The sequence below is a fragment of the Phycodurus eques genome, chromosome 7, assembly GCF_024500275.1.
Source record: "Phycodurus eques isolate BA_2022a chromosome 7, UOR_Pequ_1.1, whole genome shotgun sequence".
Taxonomy (NCBI): Eukaryota; Metazoa; Chordata; class Actinopteri; order Syngnathiformes; family Syngnathidae; genus Phycodurus; species Phycodurus eques.
In genome coordinates, this window is record NC_084531.1 from 17,002,952 (window position 1) to 17,018,961 (window position 16,010).

General features: G+C 40.9%; 2 protein-coding genes across 4 annotated transcripts in view; one reads left to right on the forward strand and one right to left on the reverse strand.

Annotated features, from left to right (window-relative positions):
• Positions 1–5,356, reverse strand: part of dph1 (diphthamide biosynthesis 1) — a 119,088-nt gene extending 113,732 nt beyond the window's left edge. For all 3 annotated transcript variants that reach the window (XR_009768907.1, XM_061681584.1, XM_061681583.1), the window contains exons 1-2: positions 5,288–5,356; positions 3,016–3,165 (exon numbers count right to left, since the gene is read on the reverse strand). Coding sequence is in view for 2 of the 3 variants with exons in the window: in XM_061681584.1 (XP_061537568.1) it covers positions 3,016–3,165; positions 5,288–5,339 (202 nt within the window). In the remaining variant the exon portion in view is untranslated. The remainder of the gene's footprint in view (positions 1–3,015; positions 3,166–5,287) is intronic.
• Positions 5,357–5,814: 458 nt separating this feature from the next.
• rtn4rl1b (reticulon 4 receptor-like 1b) overlaps positions 5,815–16,010 on the forward strand; it is a 173,835-nt gene continuing 163,639 nt past the window's right edge. Inside the window, exon 1 of the mRNA XM_061681618.1 lies at positions 5,815–6,373. Within this exon, the coding sequence (XP_061537602.1) occupies positions 6,361–6,373 (13 nt within the window). The 5' untranslated portion in view covers positions 5,815–6,360. The remainder of the gene's footprint in view (positions 6,374–16,010) is intronic.

Here is a 16,010-nt window from a genome sequence, read left to right on the forward strand (position 1 = left end):
CGGTCGAAGGCCTTCTCCAAGTCCACAAAACACATGTAGACTGGTTGGGCGAACTCCCATGCACCCTCGAGGACCCTGCCGAGGGTGTAGAGCTGGTCCACTGTTCCACGGCCAGGACGAGGGAGGCTGAAGAGTGTGATCCCCCTGTAGTTGGAACACACCCTCCGGTCCCCCTTCTTAAAAAGGGGGACCACCACCCCAGTCTGCCAATCCAGAGGCACTGTCCCCGATGTCCACGCGAAGTTGCAGAGGCGTGTCAACCAGGACAGCCCCACAACATCCAGAGCCTTTAGGAACTCCGGGCGAATCTCAACCATCCCCGGGGCCTTGAAAATAAATCCAATAGAATTAATTTAATAAGAAAATTGTTCTTATGACAAATGCATGTTTGGAGGTTCATCAATTCAAAGGGGATAGCTTGCCCAACCTTCCTTGGACCACAAAACGGGCGAGTCACTTTTCACATCGAAGCAAAAAAAATATTATTCAATTGGTGCGGCACGGTGCACGACTGGTTAGCACATCTGCCTCACAGATCTGAGGACCTTCGTTCAAATCCGGCCTCGCCTGTGTGGAGTTTGCATGCTCTCCCCGTGCGTTTCTCCTGGTACTCCGGTTTCCTCCCACATCACAAAAACATGCATGATCGGTTAATTGAAGTCTCTAAATTGCCTGTAGGTGTGAATGTGAGTGCGAATGGTCATGTGTTCATATGTGCCCTACGATTGGCTGGCGACCAGTTCAGGGTGTACCCCACCTATCGGCCACAGTCAGCTGGCATAGGCTCCAGCACCCCCTGTGACCCTAACGAGGATAAGCGGTACGGGAAATGAATGAATGAATGATTCCATTGGTACAAGTCAGTCACCGGTGGGTATTTAACTGAATCCAAACTTCAAGTGCAATATGATGTTTCAACTTCACTGGACGATGGGCTTACTCCAGCCTCTGGAGTGCGAAAGAGGAAAAGTACTTAAAGGGGATGTAAACCCACACATTTCTACAAGAATACGCTGTATGTGCCAACACTAGTAAAAACATGGTATTCTTGTTAATATTGGATTTGTGGCATAAAAATTAAACATAAAAATTCATCAATCTCGAGCAAGCTCAGGGACCTGCCATTTAAGGCAATATCACCCTCTGCTGGTGACCAAAATTACCCCTGCGACCAAAACTACCCCTCCGATGGTTACAAACGTCACGTGTATGCTGCGGGTTGCTGACAAGATCATCTGAACCACACACAGGGAGTCTGCTAACAACAGGTTCACACACTCCCTGTGTATGCTTCCGGGTATGGCCACATGAAGTACGCAACCATCGTGGGGGAATTAACGTCACACCGTCTCATGAATATTGGGCCTTTGGCAAGTTTGATTCATATTAAAAAAACATCCACAATTTACTGAAGACTCTAACTCTACTCTAATTACCTATTGGTGTGAATGTAAGCGTGCATGGTTATTTGTCTATATGATCCATGTGATTGACGGGCGACCAGACCATGGTATAGCCCACCTCTCACCCACAGGCAGCTGGGATAGGCTCTAAAAGAAAGCAGGAAGTTGCAAATGAAAACCAAATGAAAACCTAACATCCTTGTCAGAGGTAATAATACAATGTGAATAAAATGTGACTCACAGGCTTGACTTCAACCAGCTCATGGTTATTTACACACACAGGTAAATAAAATAAGAAGCTAAAATAAAATTCACTTGTTTTTGTTCGCCACTTGAAAAGAACAGTGGGGTTTTCTTTTTCGAGGCTAAGGCTGTCAGAAGGAACAGATGGACGTGAAGAGGAACAGAAGGAGACAGAGGTGATAAGTTGTCTCGCTTCAGTCAGGGAAGTTGAGGTTTGATTTAAAGGGAAAAAAAGAAAAAAAAAACAGTGGCAGCAGTGTTTTGAAAGCTATTGCATTGCCATCTGCTCCACTCCACTAGCGGCAGGGCCAAGTTAAAAACTTCAATGAACACTCTCGCAGCAGTCAAGGACCAAGACCCCTGCAAACAGCAAAGATTTGTGAATAGCCCCCCCCAAAAAAAATGTTTTATAATTGCCTATAACAATTGTTTAAATCCGGTGGCATGGTGCAAAGTGGTTTGCACAGCCACCACACAGTTCTGAGATTGGATGTTCAAATCCAGGCTCTGAGCTTTCTAAGTGTAGTTTTATGTTTTCCCCGTCGTTGCGTTGTTTTTTTTCCTGGGTACTCCAGCTTCTTCCCACCTCCCAAAAACAGGCATTTTAGTTTAATTGTAGACATAAAACCACAGGTGTCAAACTCAAGGTCTGAGGGCCAGATCGAGCCAGCCACATAATGTATTTTTTTTGGGGGGGGGGTCTCTAGAGCAGATAAATTTTGTCTATTTCATGTTTCTTGCTAAATAGATTTGTTCTTTTCATTTAGGCAGGAAATCTGTACCATTGTGTAAACGTAATAATACGATGAGGTAATTATACATTTACTGTATACAGTATTATTTTCAGAGCCTTAATGGTCCCTTGAGGAAAACCATGACAACTAAGCAAAAGACTATCCTTACGTTGAGCAGCTAGCTGTTAACTGCTGATTAGCTGTTAACTTCCACCACTGCCAAAAGCGATCCAGACCTTTCGCTCAATCATCTTAAGAAGTTTACCACCCTGCTTTCTCGAGCATCGCCTGCCTGCCTGATGAACCTCTACTGGAATCTTACATCACACATCCAGCTATACACTGGTGGCTAACTTCAGCTACTCCTCTGCTAACATGTCACATTACAAGGAGTAGGTTATTTGGGCGCCATTTTAAGGTGTTACAGAAAGACGGCAAAAAAAAATAATAAGTTAATTAAATTTAAAAACGCAGATAGATGTGTTTTTCATCAAATAGTTTAAGTTGCGTTCAACAGATAAAAATGTGATTGGCAAATCGGCGAGGGTTTACTGTACGGAGCTTATGATTTTTCCCGTCAGAAAACGCTTACAAAGTTACAAGCGTAAGGATAGCTTAAGGGCAGCTGAGCTCACCTCTTGTTGCCTTGGCTTGTCTGACTCGCCACACGGTCTTGGGGATCTCAAAGTTGTAGTTTGCGGGTAAGGCTTTCATGGCCTCCTGCAACTCGGGATCCTGCAGGATTTCATCAGGAATCTGATTGGCCACTCGGCGGGGTCCTCGGACTAAAGGAGAATGTTTCATTTAATGTCCGTCGGTTTCTAACACAAAGTCAACATTCACTCTTCCCATTTATTTCAAATGTGTCTCACGTGTTCATAATACAATACCAAGTTACAGAATGCATGAGGACACAGACCCCAAGTCAATAATAAAAATTTTCATGTGAAAATTATTTTCAGCTGATTAGCCGTATGGTAAAAGTTAAAGAATGATTATCGCTGTCATTTGGGTAGGATCAAAAGCCCTGTGTTCTATCCATCTGTTCACCAAACAGTTATTAATAATTGCCAAGTGTTTAAGTGACTACAAAAAGTTGTGGAGCACAAGGCTTGAATCACAATAGCACAGTCTAGTGAAAAAAATAGATACTCCATTAATCCCTGAGGTAAACCTGGTGTGCAGTAGAAGTAATTACTGTCACACCCAAAAGCATAATCACACACCACAGCATACAAACAATAGGTACAATGAAAAGTTTCTGCTAAAAGTATAAATAACGCAAAAAAATGCAGTAGTAAAAGTGATTTAATAGAGTTGTGTGTGCTTGCTAAGAATTGTGCTTTTTCTTTATGTCTCTTTAAATTCTTAGTCATCCGGGTCATGGCAATAAGCAAAGGTTAAAACAAGGCAACTGGACTCTTCCATCCTACAATAGCGATTGTGCAACCAGATTTATTTCTATTTATTTCATTTGAAGTTTATTTACAAGGTAAAAGACCAGTTAAAATATAACATCTTTTGCAATGGTGACCTGGCCAGGAAGGGAGCAAGTTAAACGTCAAGTCCAAGTCAATCACATTCAAGTTTATTTCAGTTGTTTATTTTGACCTCCGCTCTCAAAACAATAAAAATAAATCAGTTGAGTTGCGCAAATTCTAGGTCACATTAATGGTGGAAAAGTTTTAAAATTACTTATCTTGGTCAAAAATAATGTGTATAATTTTTATAACCACTGCAGCCTTGTTCCTGTTTTTGTAATCTGCCTGGTGAGCCTACAGTAATGTGCTGTTTAACAAGTGGAAACAACATACTATAAGACCATTTCATGGAGCTGAATTTGCCTTAATTTGATATTTTACAAATATTTTATTTTATTAAGATTGTATTTATCAAGTGATATTTATTGTTCAGCAATATCTGAATTGGCACATTCACATTTTATTTAGGTTTTTTTTTATGTTCAGGCTCTGATTTAAAAAACAACTCAGGGGTTATTAGGTAGTCTGTACTTGAGTAGTTTTTCAATGAGTACTTTCTTACTCAAGTCATTATTTGGAGGATCACTTTTGACTTTTACTTGAGTCATATTATTCTAAAGTAACAGTATTCTTACTTGAGTACAATACCCACCTCTGTGTATTTGTAATGACAAAGATTTACTATATTCATTACTTCAGACCCAGGGAGGTCTCACAGAGTTAAACAATTTAGAGTGTAACAACCAGTCCAAGTAAGTATTCTTTGTTTGCATCGTAATTTTGTACTTCACCACTGATATGCCATAAAAAGGATGTTTTTGTTGACTTGCTTTGAACCATTGCTGCACTAGTCTTATAGAACTAAAATGTATCATGTTGGGATAATTTCGTTTAAATAAAAAAAAAAATAAGACAGTCGAGACAATTGTTTTTCTTCTTCTTAATGCATTGCCGAAGTATCGGATCCGGACTCGGGAACGGTAGATCAAATGACTCAGACTCCGGAACAAAAGATCCGCACATCCCGAAAACGTTTGTGTACTTATTTTCGACATTCCATGGTATGAAGCCGGAGTGGGACGTTTATGTACCCTCGTAAAATGTGCCATCAACCCCGTTTCCTTCTCATTATTCGTCCAGACAGGCATTACTAAATCTATTTCCAATCGCTAAGCAGAATGTATGTTCGTTCGTCTTTATTTCTTACCTTACACTCAGCTTTTAAAAGGCACCAATATATCCGATTTATACTCTGAATATCCGTCCCGGATACCGATTTTAGACACGGACTGGAATGTTTACGTTACGTCACGTCTCGCAATAGCGTCAACTCCGTTGTCAGCAAACGAAATACTTCCCTGTAAATTCACTGTACAAGTATCTGTGATTTGCGTCAATAATGTTAAGAGTGGAAGTGAGCTATTACCTGTTGGCTTTTTGACAGGAGCAAGCATTACTTCACACGAGGGGGCCGCCATGTTTTCTCCCCGCTCCAAACAGGAAACTGCGAGGCCAAAGCAATCGATAGAAGAGCATCGGATTGCCCTGTCTCAAGCACCGATGGAAGTAGCGGTGAGCAAAAAGACAATCTACGGATTAAATATAAAAAAAAGTTAGACCATTTTATACACATTGATATATTCATTTACATGTAAATTTGTAAAATGTGAAAATACATTGCTTTAAAAAAAGTATGACGCAAGATCAAGCCGGAATTTGGAATTGGTGATTTTACCAGGATTTTTTTTTCTTGTGATTTCTATGACACCACAATGTCTTTCGGTCTTATTGTCTCTCTGCTGAAGTTTAAATATAGTTTAGCACCACGCATGATTGGGCTCTCCTGCTGGTGCGTCTGTCTGACTCTCCAGTGAGAGAGGCTGAGCCCGCAGGAGGAGGCGGGATGAGGAGGAGGTTGAGGTGGCACATCATCACTTTCTCCCTCCTTGAGCGCATCGTTGTGCTGGACGGATGCAACGCACAGACTTCTTACTGCACACATACAACATTTAACTATTATCAGAGTATGTTTTAAAATATATAAAATATTTTAAAGATGCATCTATGGAAGTGGCCGCTTTTATTCCAGTAATTTATCATTTAATTTTGGGGCGCGATGCAATCGGAGCAACTCTGGCTGGTCGAAACGAGCATTGATTTTATTTTATTTTTTCTTTAATTATTATTGGAGGAAGAATTCAATGACCAAACATCTTCCTTGGAGTTATTATTGTTTCGGACTGAGAGGATTGCTGTGAGTCTGTTTTGCGATGATCGCCACCCGGTGTCAAATTTGCCAATAATCCGCGTTGGACTCTGTGGAGATTAAAATAACCCCTGCACAACGGGAGAGACAATTGAGTGACACTGACAAAAAAAATTAGATTAAAATTAAAAAGAAAGAAAGTGGAGGGTCTCCGGATCAACTTCCAAAAGTCTGGAATATTTGGATCGATGATTTCCAGAGGAGAGAGGAGCAAATACACTTAAATCGGCAACATGTTCAAAAGGGGTGAGTGAGATTTGATTTATAATGTGCTTATTTGCTTAGTTCATGTACGGGTTTATCTCTTGCACCTCGTCACTGTTATGAAATGCGATAAATGCCTAATGCACACGTGCTGGCGACGTGTCGCCGTCCTGCCTGAGTTGGAGTGCAAATTTCATGTATGCGTGCATGCACGACAATGTGCTTGTTGTGACACAGCTGATGCCGCACTGCAGCTCGTATGACTTGTGCCGGGGTCAGAAGGCTGAAAAAAAAATTCTTATCATCATTATTATTGTTTGACTTGATGGTCCACAAGATTATTCACTCCCGGCCACACACTATATGATGGGCCAAGACCTCTTTTCACCTCATATGTGACCAACCCAGACCAAAAAAAAGTACTTTAATATCAAGTTTCTGCAGGGAAAATGCACCTTGAATAGGATATTTTCTGGCAAGGGTTTGTCTGAATCACTTGCTTGGATGGGCTTGTCCGCAGAAGACGGATGGCAACAGCAAAGACATTAATACTCATAAATCCTCTCATCTATCGATCTAACAGTCACTGCAATTCATGCTACTATTGAACAATAATTAAGGGAGTGAAATCAAACTTGATTGACCCTCCACTCCTACTAGTTCCCCACCCCACGGAGGCCTGGACAAGATGCACGCAGACCCCCCCACCCCCACTTGAGGAACCATTGCACAACAGGCCACCACTAAATGTGTTGTTATAACGACCTTTTTCAAAGCATTCCAACACAGTAAAACTGTAAATATGATACATAAACAGGGATTTGCAATAACATTAATTATTGAGATTCCATTGAGGTCATGCTAACAAGCTAGCTACCACTTGCATTTTAGAAGATGTTTTTTTTTTTTTTTTTTTTTTTTTATAAACAACGAGTCTAAAGGATACATGATTTAAAAAAACAAAAAAAAAAACGCAAAAATACATGTAAATCCCTTTGGTGCCTTGTTTGTGAGCAGTCATGTAGCTTCTAGCAAAAAAGCAACAAACTAAACAAACAAACTAAAAAATTAAATACAGTTTAGCAGCAAGCAGCATGTCATGAACTATCATGAAAAAAAAATGAAAAAAAGAAGCCCAATTACATTATACCGATATAAAAGTTCGAGTATTCACACGAGGCATGTGATTTTGGCACAGCAAACATGGCTAACAACCCAAGCATGAGGTTAGCTTACAATGAAGTTAATAGTGGGTATGCTGACAGCAACAACAACAAATATTTTTGACATATTAGCAACGTTATACTTGACACAGGGTGGACATCTTTTCTTGCCAAACAGGTTGTGATAGATAGTTAATTCTCATAGAACCAACAACTATAATGTACTATATGTAGTAGGGGTGTAATGGTCTGCCAAAAATCCCTGCTCAGTATGTACTTTGGTTATAAGTTCGCATAGGGTATAGTACAGCTAACAAAATGCAAATCGCTGCCTCAAGTGCTTATCTTTTGTGGTAACAGGAACACATTTAATGAGGTAAAATAATAATAAAAAAGCAATAATTTCTCCACTAAATTAAGTTATTTAACATACTTAATAGCAAACACAATGAAATAAAAATACATATAACATCTTAAAACCGTTCTTTTTAGAAAAGTCCAACATCAATAGTTTGTCTTCTTTTTTGGAAGTGAACAATGCACATAAGTGCAACAGTAACAGTTTAAACAGTGTGAATTATTTTACTGTGAAAAGAATATTAGCATTTGGCTCCATTTGCCTGACAGAGCCCGTTTAAATTCTGCTGAAAATTGTACGTGCACAACCTGTTTTTTATTTTTTTTTTGGGGTGGGGGGGGGGGGTTTAAATGCTGCACTGATATTCATATTCATGTGATGTTGCTTCAAAAGAGATTGCTGTAATGCCAAAAGCATATCGCTAGCCAGATCCTGAGCTACACTGTGTTTGTTTACGGCGTGGACGTATGGCTAGAGCACAAGGCAGTTATACTTCATGTACCTTACCTAATACAATTACTCACAAAAACTTAGGGATATTCATCTTTTGGTTGAAAACTGAAGATGAACTGAAAAAGCACTACACTATAACCTTTACAGGTGAATTTAATTTGACCTTCTCCAAACTTTGTCCAACTGTTAAATGCTTCAGTACGTTTTGCACGAATTTGTATTCTCTAAAAAGGAGCTGGACATAAAAATTCACATAGGCTGTTTGAGCCATTAAAATTTCCAAGGATGTCCACTTTTATTCCTTTCTTTGATTCTTCCGTTTGCTCTGTATCTCTGTTGCAAGCTGCTTATGACAACATTGTGACACTTGAAGCTCAGTGGCCATTTCCCTCTGAGAACATCCTGTTTGAAGCCTTGCAACGGCGAGGTATTGTTAATCAATCGTTAGGTGTCGTCTTGGTCTCATGATATCAAAATGTGAGCAGCATGATGAAGAGGACTGTTTAAATACCAATTCAAATTGGTAACCAGGAAATTTTGTGGATTTTGATTAAGATATAAAATAAGACATTGAAAGCTTGAAATAGAAGCATTTTTTAGATCCAGTAGGTGTCAACATCAGCCTCAATTGTTGAAGCTACCCTGAATTAATTAATGTGATGGAAACACACACCGTATGGGCCATAGGAACCTTTTGCTTCCAGGAACTCCTGCTATCGGGAACTCCAAGTTCCTGGGCAGGTTGGTGGAAAAGCCCCTCATCGATTTGTCACAATTTGTAATTAGGACCTACAACTTCAAGCATAATTGTAAATCTGAATTTTCCGACTTCCCGTTTCCGTATCACCACCTAACATTTTTGCACGTTTTCCATCCTGATTCATGCAAACCTAAGCCCGACACAACCAAACCGCAGCACAGAAACAATCTTTTTTGAGTTACAACAGCCACAGGATTGAGAACTAGCCTGCCATGTCCGGTAAATTATGCAAAGAAGAGTCTGAGGAGTAATTATAAATGCTCATTATAGCATTGACACAACAACACATCTATTGGTGGCCTTTTACACAGTATGATGTCTCGTCTCTCTGCCGCAGGTCATGCTGGCACCAGAAAACTGTATCGATAGATACCACTGCTCACTGCTTTTAGTCTGCTTTGTCAGACCCAATCTGTTTTGGAAGCGTGTGTGTGTGTAGTGTGCCTCAGGGACAGCGAGAGAAATAGCCTGTTTTCCTTTGCCATCACATCGATTATTGCCGTTCCAAGAGTCGAGATGAAATACACCGCAGTGATGAGTGCTTATAGCTGGAACAGCTTGGAGCGGAGGACCATTGTCGAAAAACTGCCTTCTGACAGCTTAGTGCAAGAAGTGCTGCCATAACATTTAAAGGGAAGCGTCACAAGGTTCGAAATTGTTATGCTGGAACTGACGTGAGTCACGATGCAAATGTATGAATGTCTTCTTTTGAGTTTGACAAACATGCATGTCCTGGTTTCGTGTGTCATACAAATGGACATGCTGGTAAATGCTATGTTAAGATCTTCAAGATGCTCCACAACAGTCATTAATTTCCCATTTGACTGACTGGAGCTGGAACCAGGGGTGGTGGTACGTGGGTGCAAAAAAGATTCCAAATTTGTCATATATGCAAATGAGCCATCTTGTGCCGCTGGCGGACTGGGGGGGGGGGTTAAAAGAACTTAATTTGAGACAAATTAATTTGAGGTAGAGATTTCACTCTTCTGCCAAAAATGCAAGCGTACTGCAGCATGTCTTGAGTCGGCGGGAAGGCAGAGATGTGTCAGCTTTGGCAGGAACATTGAAGTTCTCTGGTGAATTTGAATGACTTTGCACCTAGAATAACACATTGCAGGGAGCCTGGTTATTGCATGAGGGCCCAGCACTGGCTGTGACACATCCACCATTCACAAACACATACAGTGAAAGAAAAAAATGGTCTTAGATGGTTCATATGTGGCGGCGGTGCTCAACGTGACTTTTCATGGCAGCTGCTTGTGGCTAATTATCATGCTAATGAACAGCGATAGGTAGGAATGCACTACATTTACTCCGTTACATTTACTCTAGCAATATTTTGAATAAATTGTACTTGTCAAAGTAGTTTTAATGAAGCGTACCTTTTACTTTTACGAGTATTTATGCTAAGAAGAAACAGTATTTTTACTCCGTTACAATAATCTACATGCCGCTCACTACTTTAATCTATCAATAATTTCATGCGCTATCTATTTTTTGAATTTTGTTTTCGACTTGCGTGTCGTGTGCCATTGCTCCAATCCACCGTGATTACCACAGTGATGTGTGACTCAAATTCACCAATCAAACAACACAAGAAAGTAAAGTCATTAAATGTTATTTCAGTTGTTTATTTTCAACTCCCCTCTCAAAAAGATACAAAAATAAATCAGTTGAGTTATAAAAATTCTAGGTCACATTAATGGGAGTTCCTAAATGCTCTGGATGTTGTGGGGCTGTCTTGGTTGACACGCCTCTGCAACATGGCGTGGACATCGGGGACAGTGCCTCTGGATTGGCAGACTGGGGTGGTAGTCCCCCTTTTTAAGAAGGAGTTCCAACTACAGGGGGATCACACTCCTCAGCCTCTCTGGTAAGGTCTATTCAGGGGTGCTGGAGAGGAGGGTCCGTCGGGAAGTCGAATCTCAGATTCAGGAGGAGCAGTGTGGTTTTCGTCCTGGCCGTGGAACATTGGACCAGCTCTGCACCCTCGGCAGGGTCCTCGAGGGTGCATGGGAGTTCGCCCAACCAGTCTACATGAGTTTTGTGGACTTGGAGAAGGGGTTCGACCGTGTCCCTCGGGGAGTCCTGTGGAGGGTGCTTTGGGAATATGGGGTACCAAACCCCCTGATACGGGCTGTTCGGTCCCTGTACGACCGGAGTCAGAGTTTGGTCCGCATATCGGGCAGTAAGTCGGACTCGTTCCCGGTGAGTGTTGGACTCCGCCAAGGCTGCCCTTTGTCACAGATTCTGTTCATAACTTTTATGGACAGAATTTCTAGGCGCAGCCGAGGCGTAGATGGGTCCGGTTTGGTGGCCTCAGTATTGCATCTCTGCTTTTTGCAGATGATGTGGTTCTGTTGGCTTCATCAAGCCGTGACCTCCAACTCTCACTGGAGCAGTTCGCAGCCGAGTGTGAAGCGGCTTGGATGAGAATCAGCACCTCCAAATCTGAGACCATGGTCCTCAGTCGGAAAAGGGTGGCGTGCCCTCTCTGGGTCGGGGATGAGATCCTGCCCCAAGTGGAGGAGTTCAAGTATCTTGGGGTCTTGTTCACGAGTGAGGGAAGAATGGAACGGAAGATCGACAGGCGAATCGTTGCTGCGTCTGCAGTGATGAGGACTTTGTATCGGTCCGTTGTGGTAAAGAAGGAGCTAAGTTGAAAGGCGAAGCTCTCAATTTACCGGTCGATCTACGTTCCTACCCTCACCTATGGTCACGAGCTGTGGGTCAAGATCCCGGATACAAGCGGCCGAAATGAGTTTCCTCCGCAGGGTGTCCGGGCTCTCCCTAAGAGATAGGGTGAGAAGAGCTGGATGAAGTGGCTGGGGAGTGGGAAGTCTGGGCGTCCCTGCTGAAGCTACTGCCCTCGCGACCAGACCCGGATAAGCGGTAGAAAATTGATGGATGGATGGTTGGATGGACATTAATGGTGGAAAAAGTTTTAAAATTATTTATACGAGTCAAAATTATTTTACAACACAAAAACCTGGGATTTTAACAGGGTGTGTATACTTTTGTATATCCACTACAGCCTTGTTCCTGTTTTTGTAATCTGCCTGGTGAGCCTAAAGTATTGTGCTGTCTAACAAGTGGAAACAATATAGTATAAGACCATTTCTTAGAAATGAATTAGCCTTAATTTATTTTAAAAAGATTTTATTTCATTAAGATTGTATTTATTAAGTGATCTTGTTCAGCAATATCTGAATTTACACGTTAGCACATCCATCTCACAGTTCTGAGGACCCGGGTTCAAATCCGGCCTCGCCTGTGTGGAGTTTGCATGTTCTCCCCATGCCTGTGTGGGTTTTCTCCGGGTACTCTGGTTTCCTCCCACATCAGAAAAACTGGCAGGGTAGGTTAACTGAAGACTCTAAATTGTCTGTAGGTGTGAATGTGAGTGCAAATGGTTGTTTGTTCATATGTGCCCTGCGATTAGGTGGCGACCAGTTCAGGGTGTACCCTGCATCTCGCCCGAAGATAGCTGGGATAGGCTCCAACACGCCCGCGACCTCAGTGAGGATAAGCGGAACGGAAGATGAATGAATGAATGAACATTTTATTTAGTTATTTTTTATTTGATTTGACGTTTATGCCCTGATTTAAAAAATAAATCAGAACTTACTCACTAGTTACTCAGTACTTGAGTAGTTTCTTACTATTATTAATGGTATTATTTGGAGGACTACCTTTTACTTTTACTTGAGTCATATTCTAAAGTAGCAGTACTCTTACTTGAGTGTAATATTTGGCTACTCTTCCCACCTCTCCTAATGAGGTGAAAAATAGATTTTGCAGTTCACATGACGTCTGTGCAGGTAGAACGTTACTTTGACAAGGTGAGGTCTTATCCTGTACACCTGAAACATCTGATATGGTAAATCTATGATTTGTATTTGTATTCTGATTCGTTTTCCCAGAGAAAGTAAAAATAGAAATAATTAACTCCAGACCACAGTCAAAATCACCATTACATGAACGGGCAATTTAAAATCCTTAAGAGTTATTGTATATTATTGCTAATCCAACAATCATATTTTGTGAGGTCTTGGAACGCCTTAGTTTCACGCGGCTTTAGATTGATGTAGAAAAATGTGTCCCAATTCTTGCAACTCTAGGTTTTTTTTTTTACTTTAGAGGTTCCATTGTGGAAATATAGTTATATACTATATGTCTCCTCTATATACACACATGCACACCTTACAACAAGGTCATGTACGAGTATGGACCCATGAAAGCATGAACAACTCCTAACTCCATCAGATCTCTTTCACTATTGCACATATTTCCACTGAAAAGCACCGGTCCGTAAAGAAAGCACGAGACGATCTGACAGCAACAGAAAGTATAAAACATCCACCGCATGTACAGTACCATGCAGCCGCGCACTATAATTCCAGCGACGTGTTCTGTATGTTTAATGGAGGCAAGGTCAGAGATGGCTTTCCTTCATGTGAAATGTCCCCTTTTAGTCTTGTAAGAACTGGTTTGTGCAGACAACCTTACACAAGTACTGCATGTAAGTTGTGGTACAGAAGCAGCAATTCTGTACACCACCACCAATGTGTGGCGATGTTAGGACATCTGTCTCACAGTTTTAAGGTTGTGGGTTAAAATCTCCTTTGTGTAGTTTAGCTGTTGTTCATGTGCTTGTGTGGGTTTTATCCAGGTATTTCCCCCCAAAGTTCATGTTGTAGTTTAGTTTGAGTAGAGTGACATAGCTGCAGTGACGCCTAATTTTCAACCACAGATTGTGTTTGTATTTACACATTAAGGACTACAGTCCTGTTTTTGTTTTAATTCCTCATTAATAAAAAAGACCATTCAAGCAACACATTTTTCCTCATGCTTTTGAGACCGAAGGGTAAAATATGCAGCAGACTACTTGTGTGGACCCAATGGGTGGCAAGAATGGGGAAATGCCAGTATTTGGAGATAATAGCTCACAGCAACATATTTGGGGGAAAAAGAAGAACTACGAACTTGTTCATTTTTGGATCGGTCAAGTGAACCTTGAAGTGGTTCGTGGAGAAAATGAACTTTCCCATCATTGGTTGTCATCATAAAAGCATTTTTAACTGTACAGGCGATTATTATGCAACATTTTAGCAGTCGTAATTGTCATACAAGTGAAAAAAGAAGTTAACTAAAACAGTAAAACACTCATTACACCTCATGCAGTAAAACTTTAGAGATGCATTTGTGTAAGGTATTGTAAATAAACTGTCCATCTTCACAGACAAAGTTCTTATTAGAAAATATGATGGGAAAATTACAGTTGTTATCTCCTTTCAACGATGGGTAAGCAGACCTCAAACGTCATAGTCCACAATGCACCGCAGCAGAATGTCATCACTCATGTTTGTACAGTCTGTAAAACCCATATTTAGTGAACAATAAAAACATGCTTTTTCTTTTCCGAGATTGGAAATGGCTACCCATGCCAGTGTTGTACTTCAATGAGTTCAGTGAATGAAAGTTCATGAAGTAGTTCATATTTATATTTCAAATTCTGATATTGCTGCGTGTATGCGCCCGCGCCTGTGCAGGCGTGTGAGCGAGATTAGCACGTGTCCCAAGAGTTTTTACAGTTGAAATAAAACAGGGCTAATGAGGGCTAAAATGCACAACCAAAACAACAAAAAAACATCTGCAATTCACTGCAAGGTTTTTTTTCAAGTTGGAAGTGGGCTGAAATACCCACATTGGTGCAGACAGTGCCAGAAAAATACTACAATACATGAAAGCTGTTCTTTTTCTTTGTCAAAATGTAAATAAACGTTGCCTAAAATCGCCACATAGGCACGTCAATTAGCCGGGCTGGCGTATTTTGCGTTAATACCTTAAGCGCAATGGAAGATTTTTGTGAGGTCATGTGACTTCCTTGTGTCATTTGATTGGTGAACTAGACTTACACGTCACTACCGTTTAAATTGGATTGGAGCAAACAGCGCCCGCCCACATTAGATGGGATAGGTAAATAAGCATGACAATCTGGCGAAATCGAAGTCGTAGTCTAGAGATAGACAAAATAGTTAATAAATAAGCAATCATTGATAAAGTGGAGATCAGCATTTAGTCCATTGTAACAAAGTAAAACTATAGTTTCTTTTTAACACATTCACTGCCATTGACGGCTTTAGAAGTCAAATATCCATGTTAACTGGGAAGGCTGGCAGTGAATGAGTTAAAATAAATACTTGCGTAAAAGTAAAAAGTATGCTGTATTAAAACTACTTTGACAAGTACAATTTATCCAAAGTACTACTTGAGTAAAAGTAACAGAGTAAATGCAACGTGTTACTACTCACCTCTGGCGAAGACTTCTTTGAATGTGATGCGTGTTATGAATGGAATGTATCGCCAAGAAAGGCAACAAAGGAGGCTTGTGAGAAAAATGCTGCTTGTGTATCATTATTATGTTTGTGCACGCTGCCAGATATGTTTACTGTTGCGAGTGAATGCAAATTAATTTAGAGTGTGAACACTCCCTCGGCCCTGTTTATCTCGTGTTTGACGTCATACATTGATAATTACTTGTTGCATTTATGAAAGGCTGTAACAATTAGATTTCGTAACATCAGTCACTATTCAGTGCAGTAGCTTTCACCCCCTATTGATATAGATGTGTCGCACTGCCTCATATTCTGGGTACCCCATTAGGTTACATTCAAGAGAGACAGAGCATACGGATAATTCGAACAGCAGTTATCTTAAAAAAACAATTTTCAATACAAAAAGAACAAAAACTGTGGAACAAAAGGTACCACCAAACGGGTGGAGATGGAGGTAATAAAGCAGTAGGTCTGCGCTCATTAACAAAGGACAAACAGCTGCTTTGCTGGAGAAGCAAAACGCAGGCCCAGAGCAGGCAAGTGATTAACTATGATGACATGAATTTGTACGAGAGCAATAAATGCCCATCTGTCATTTAACTATGTT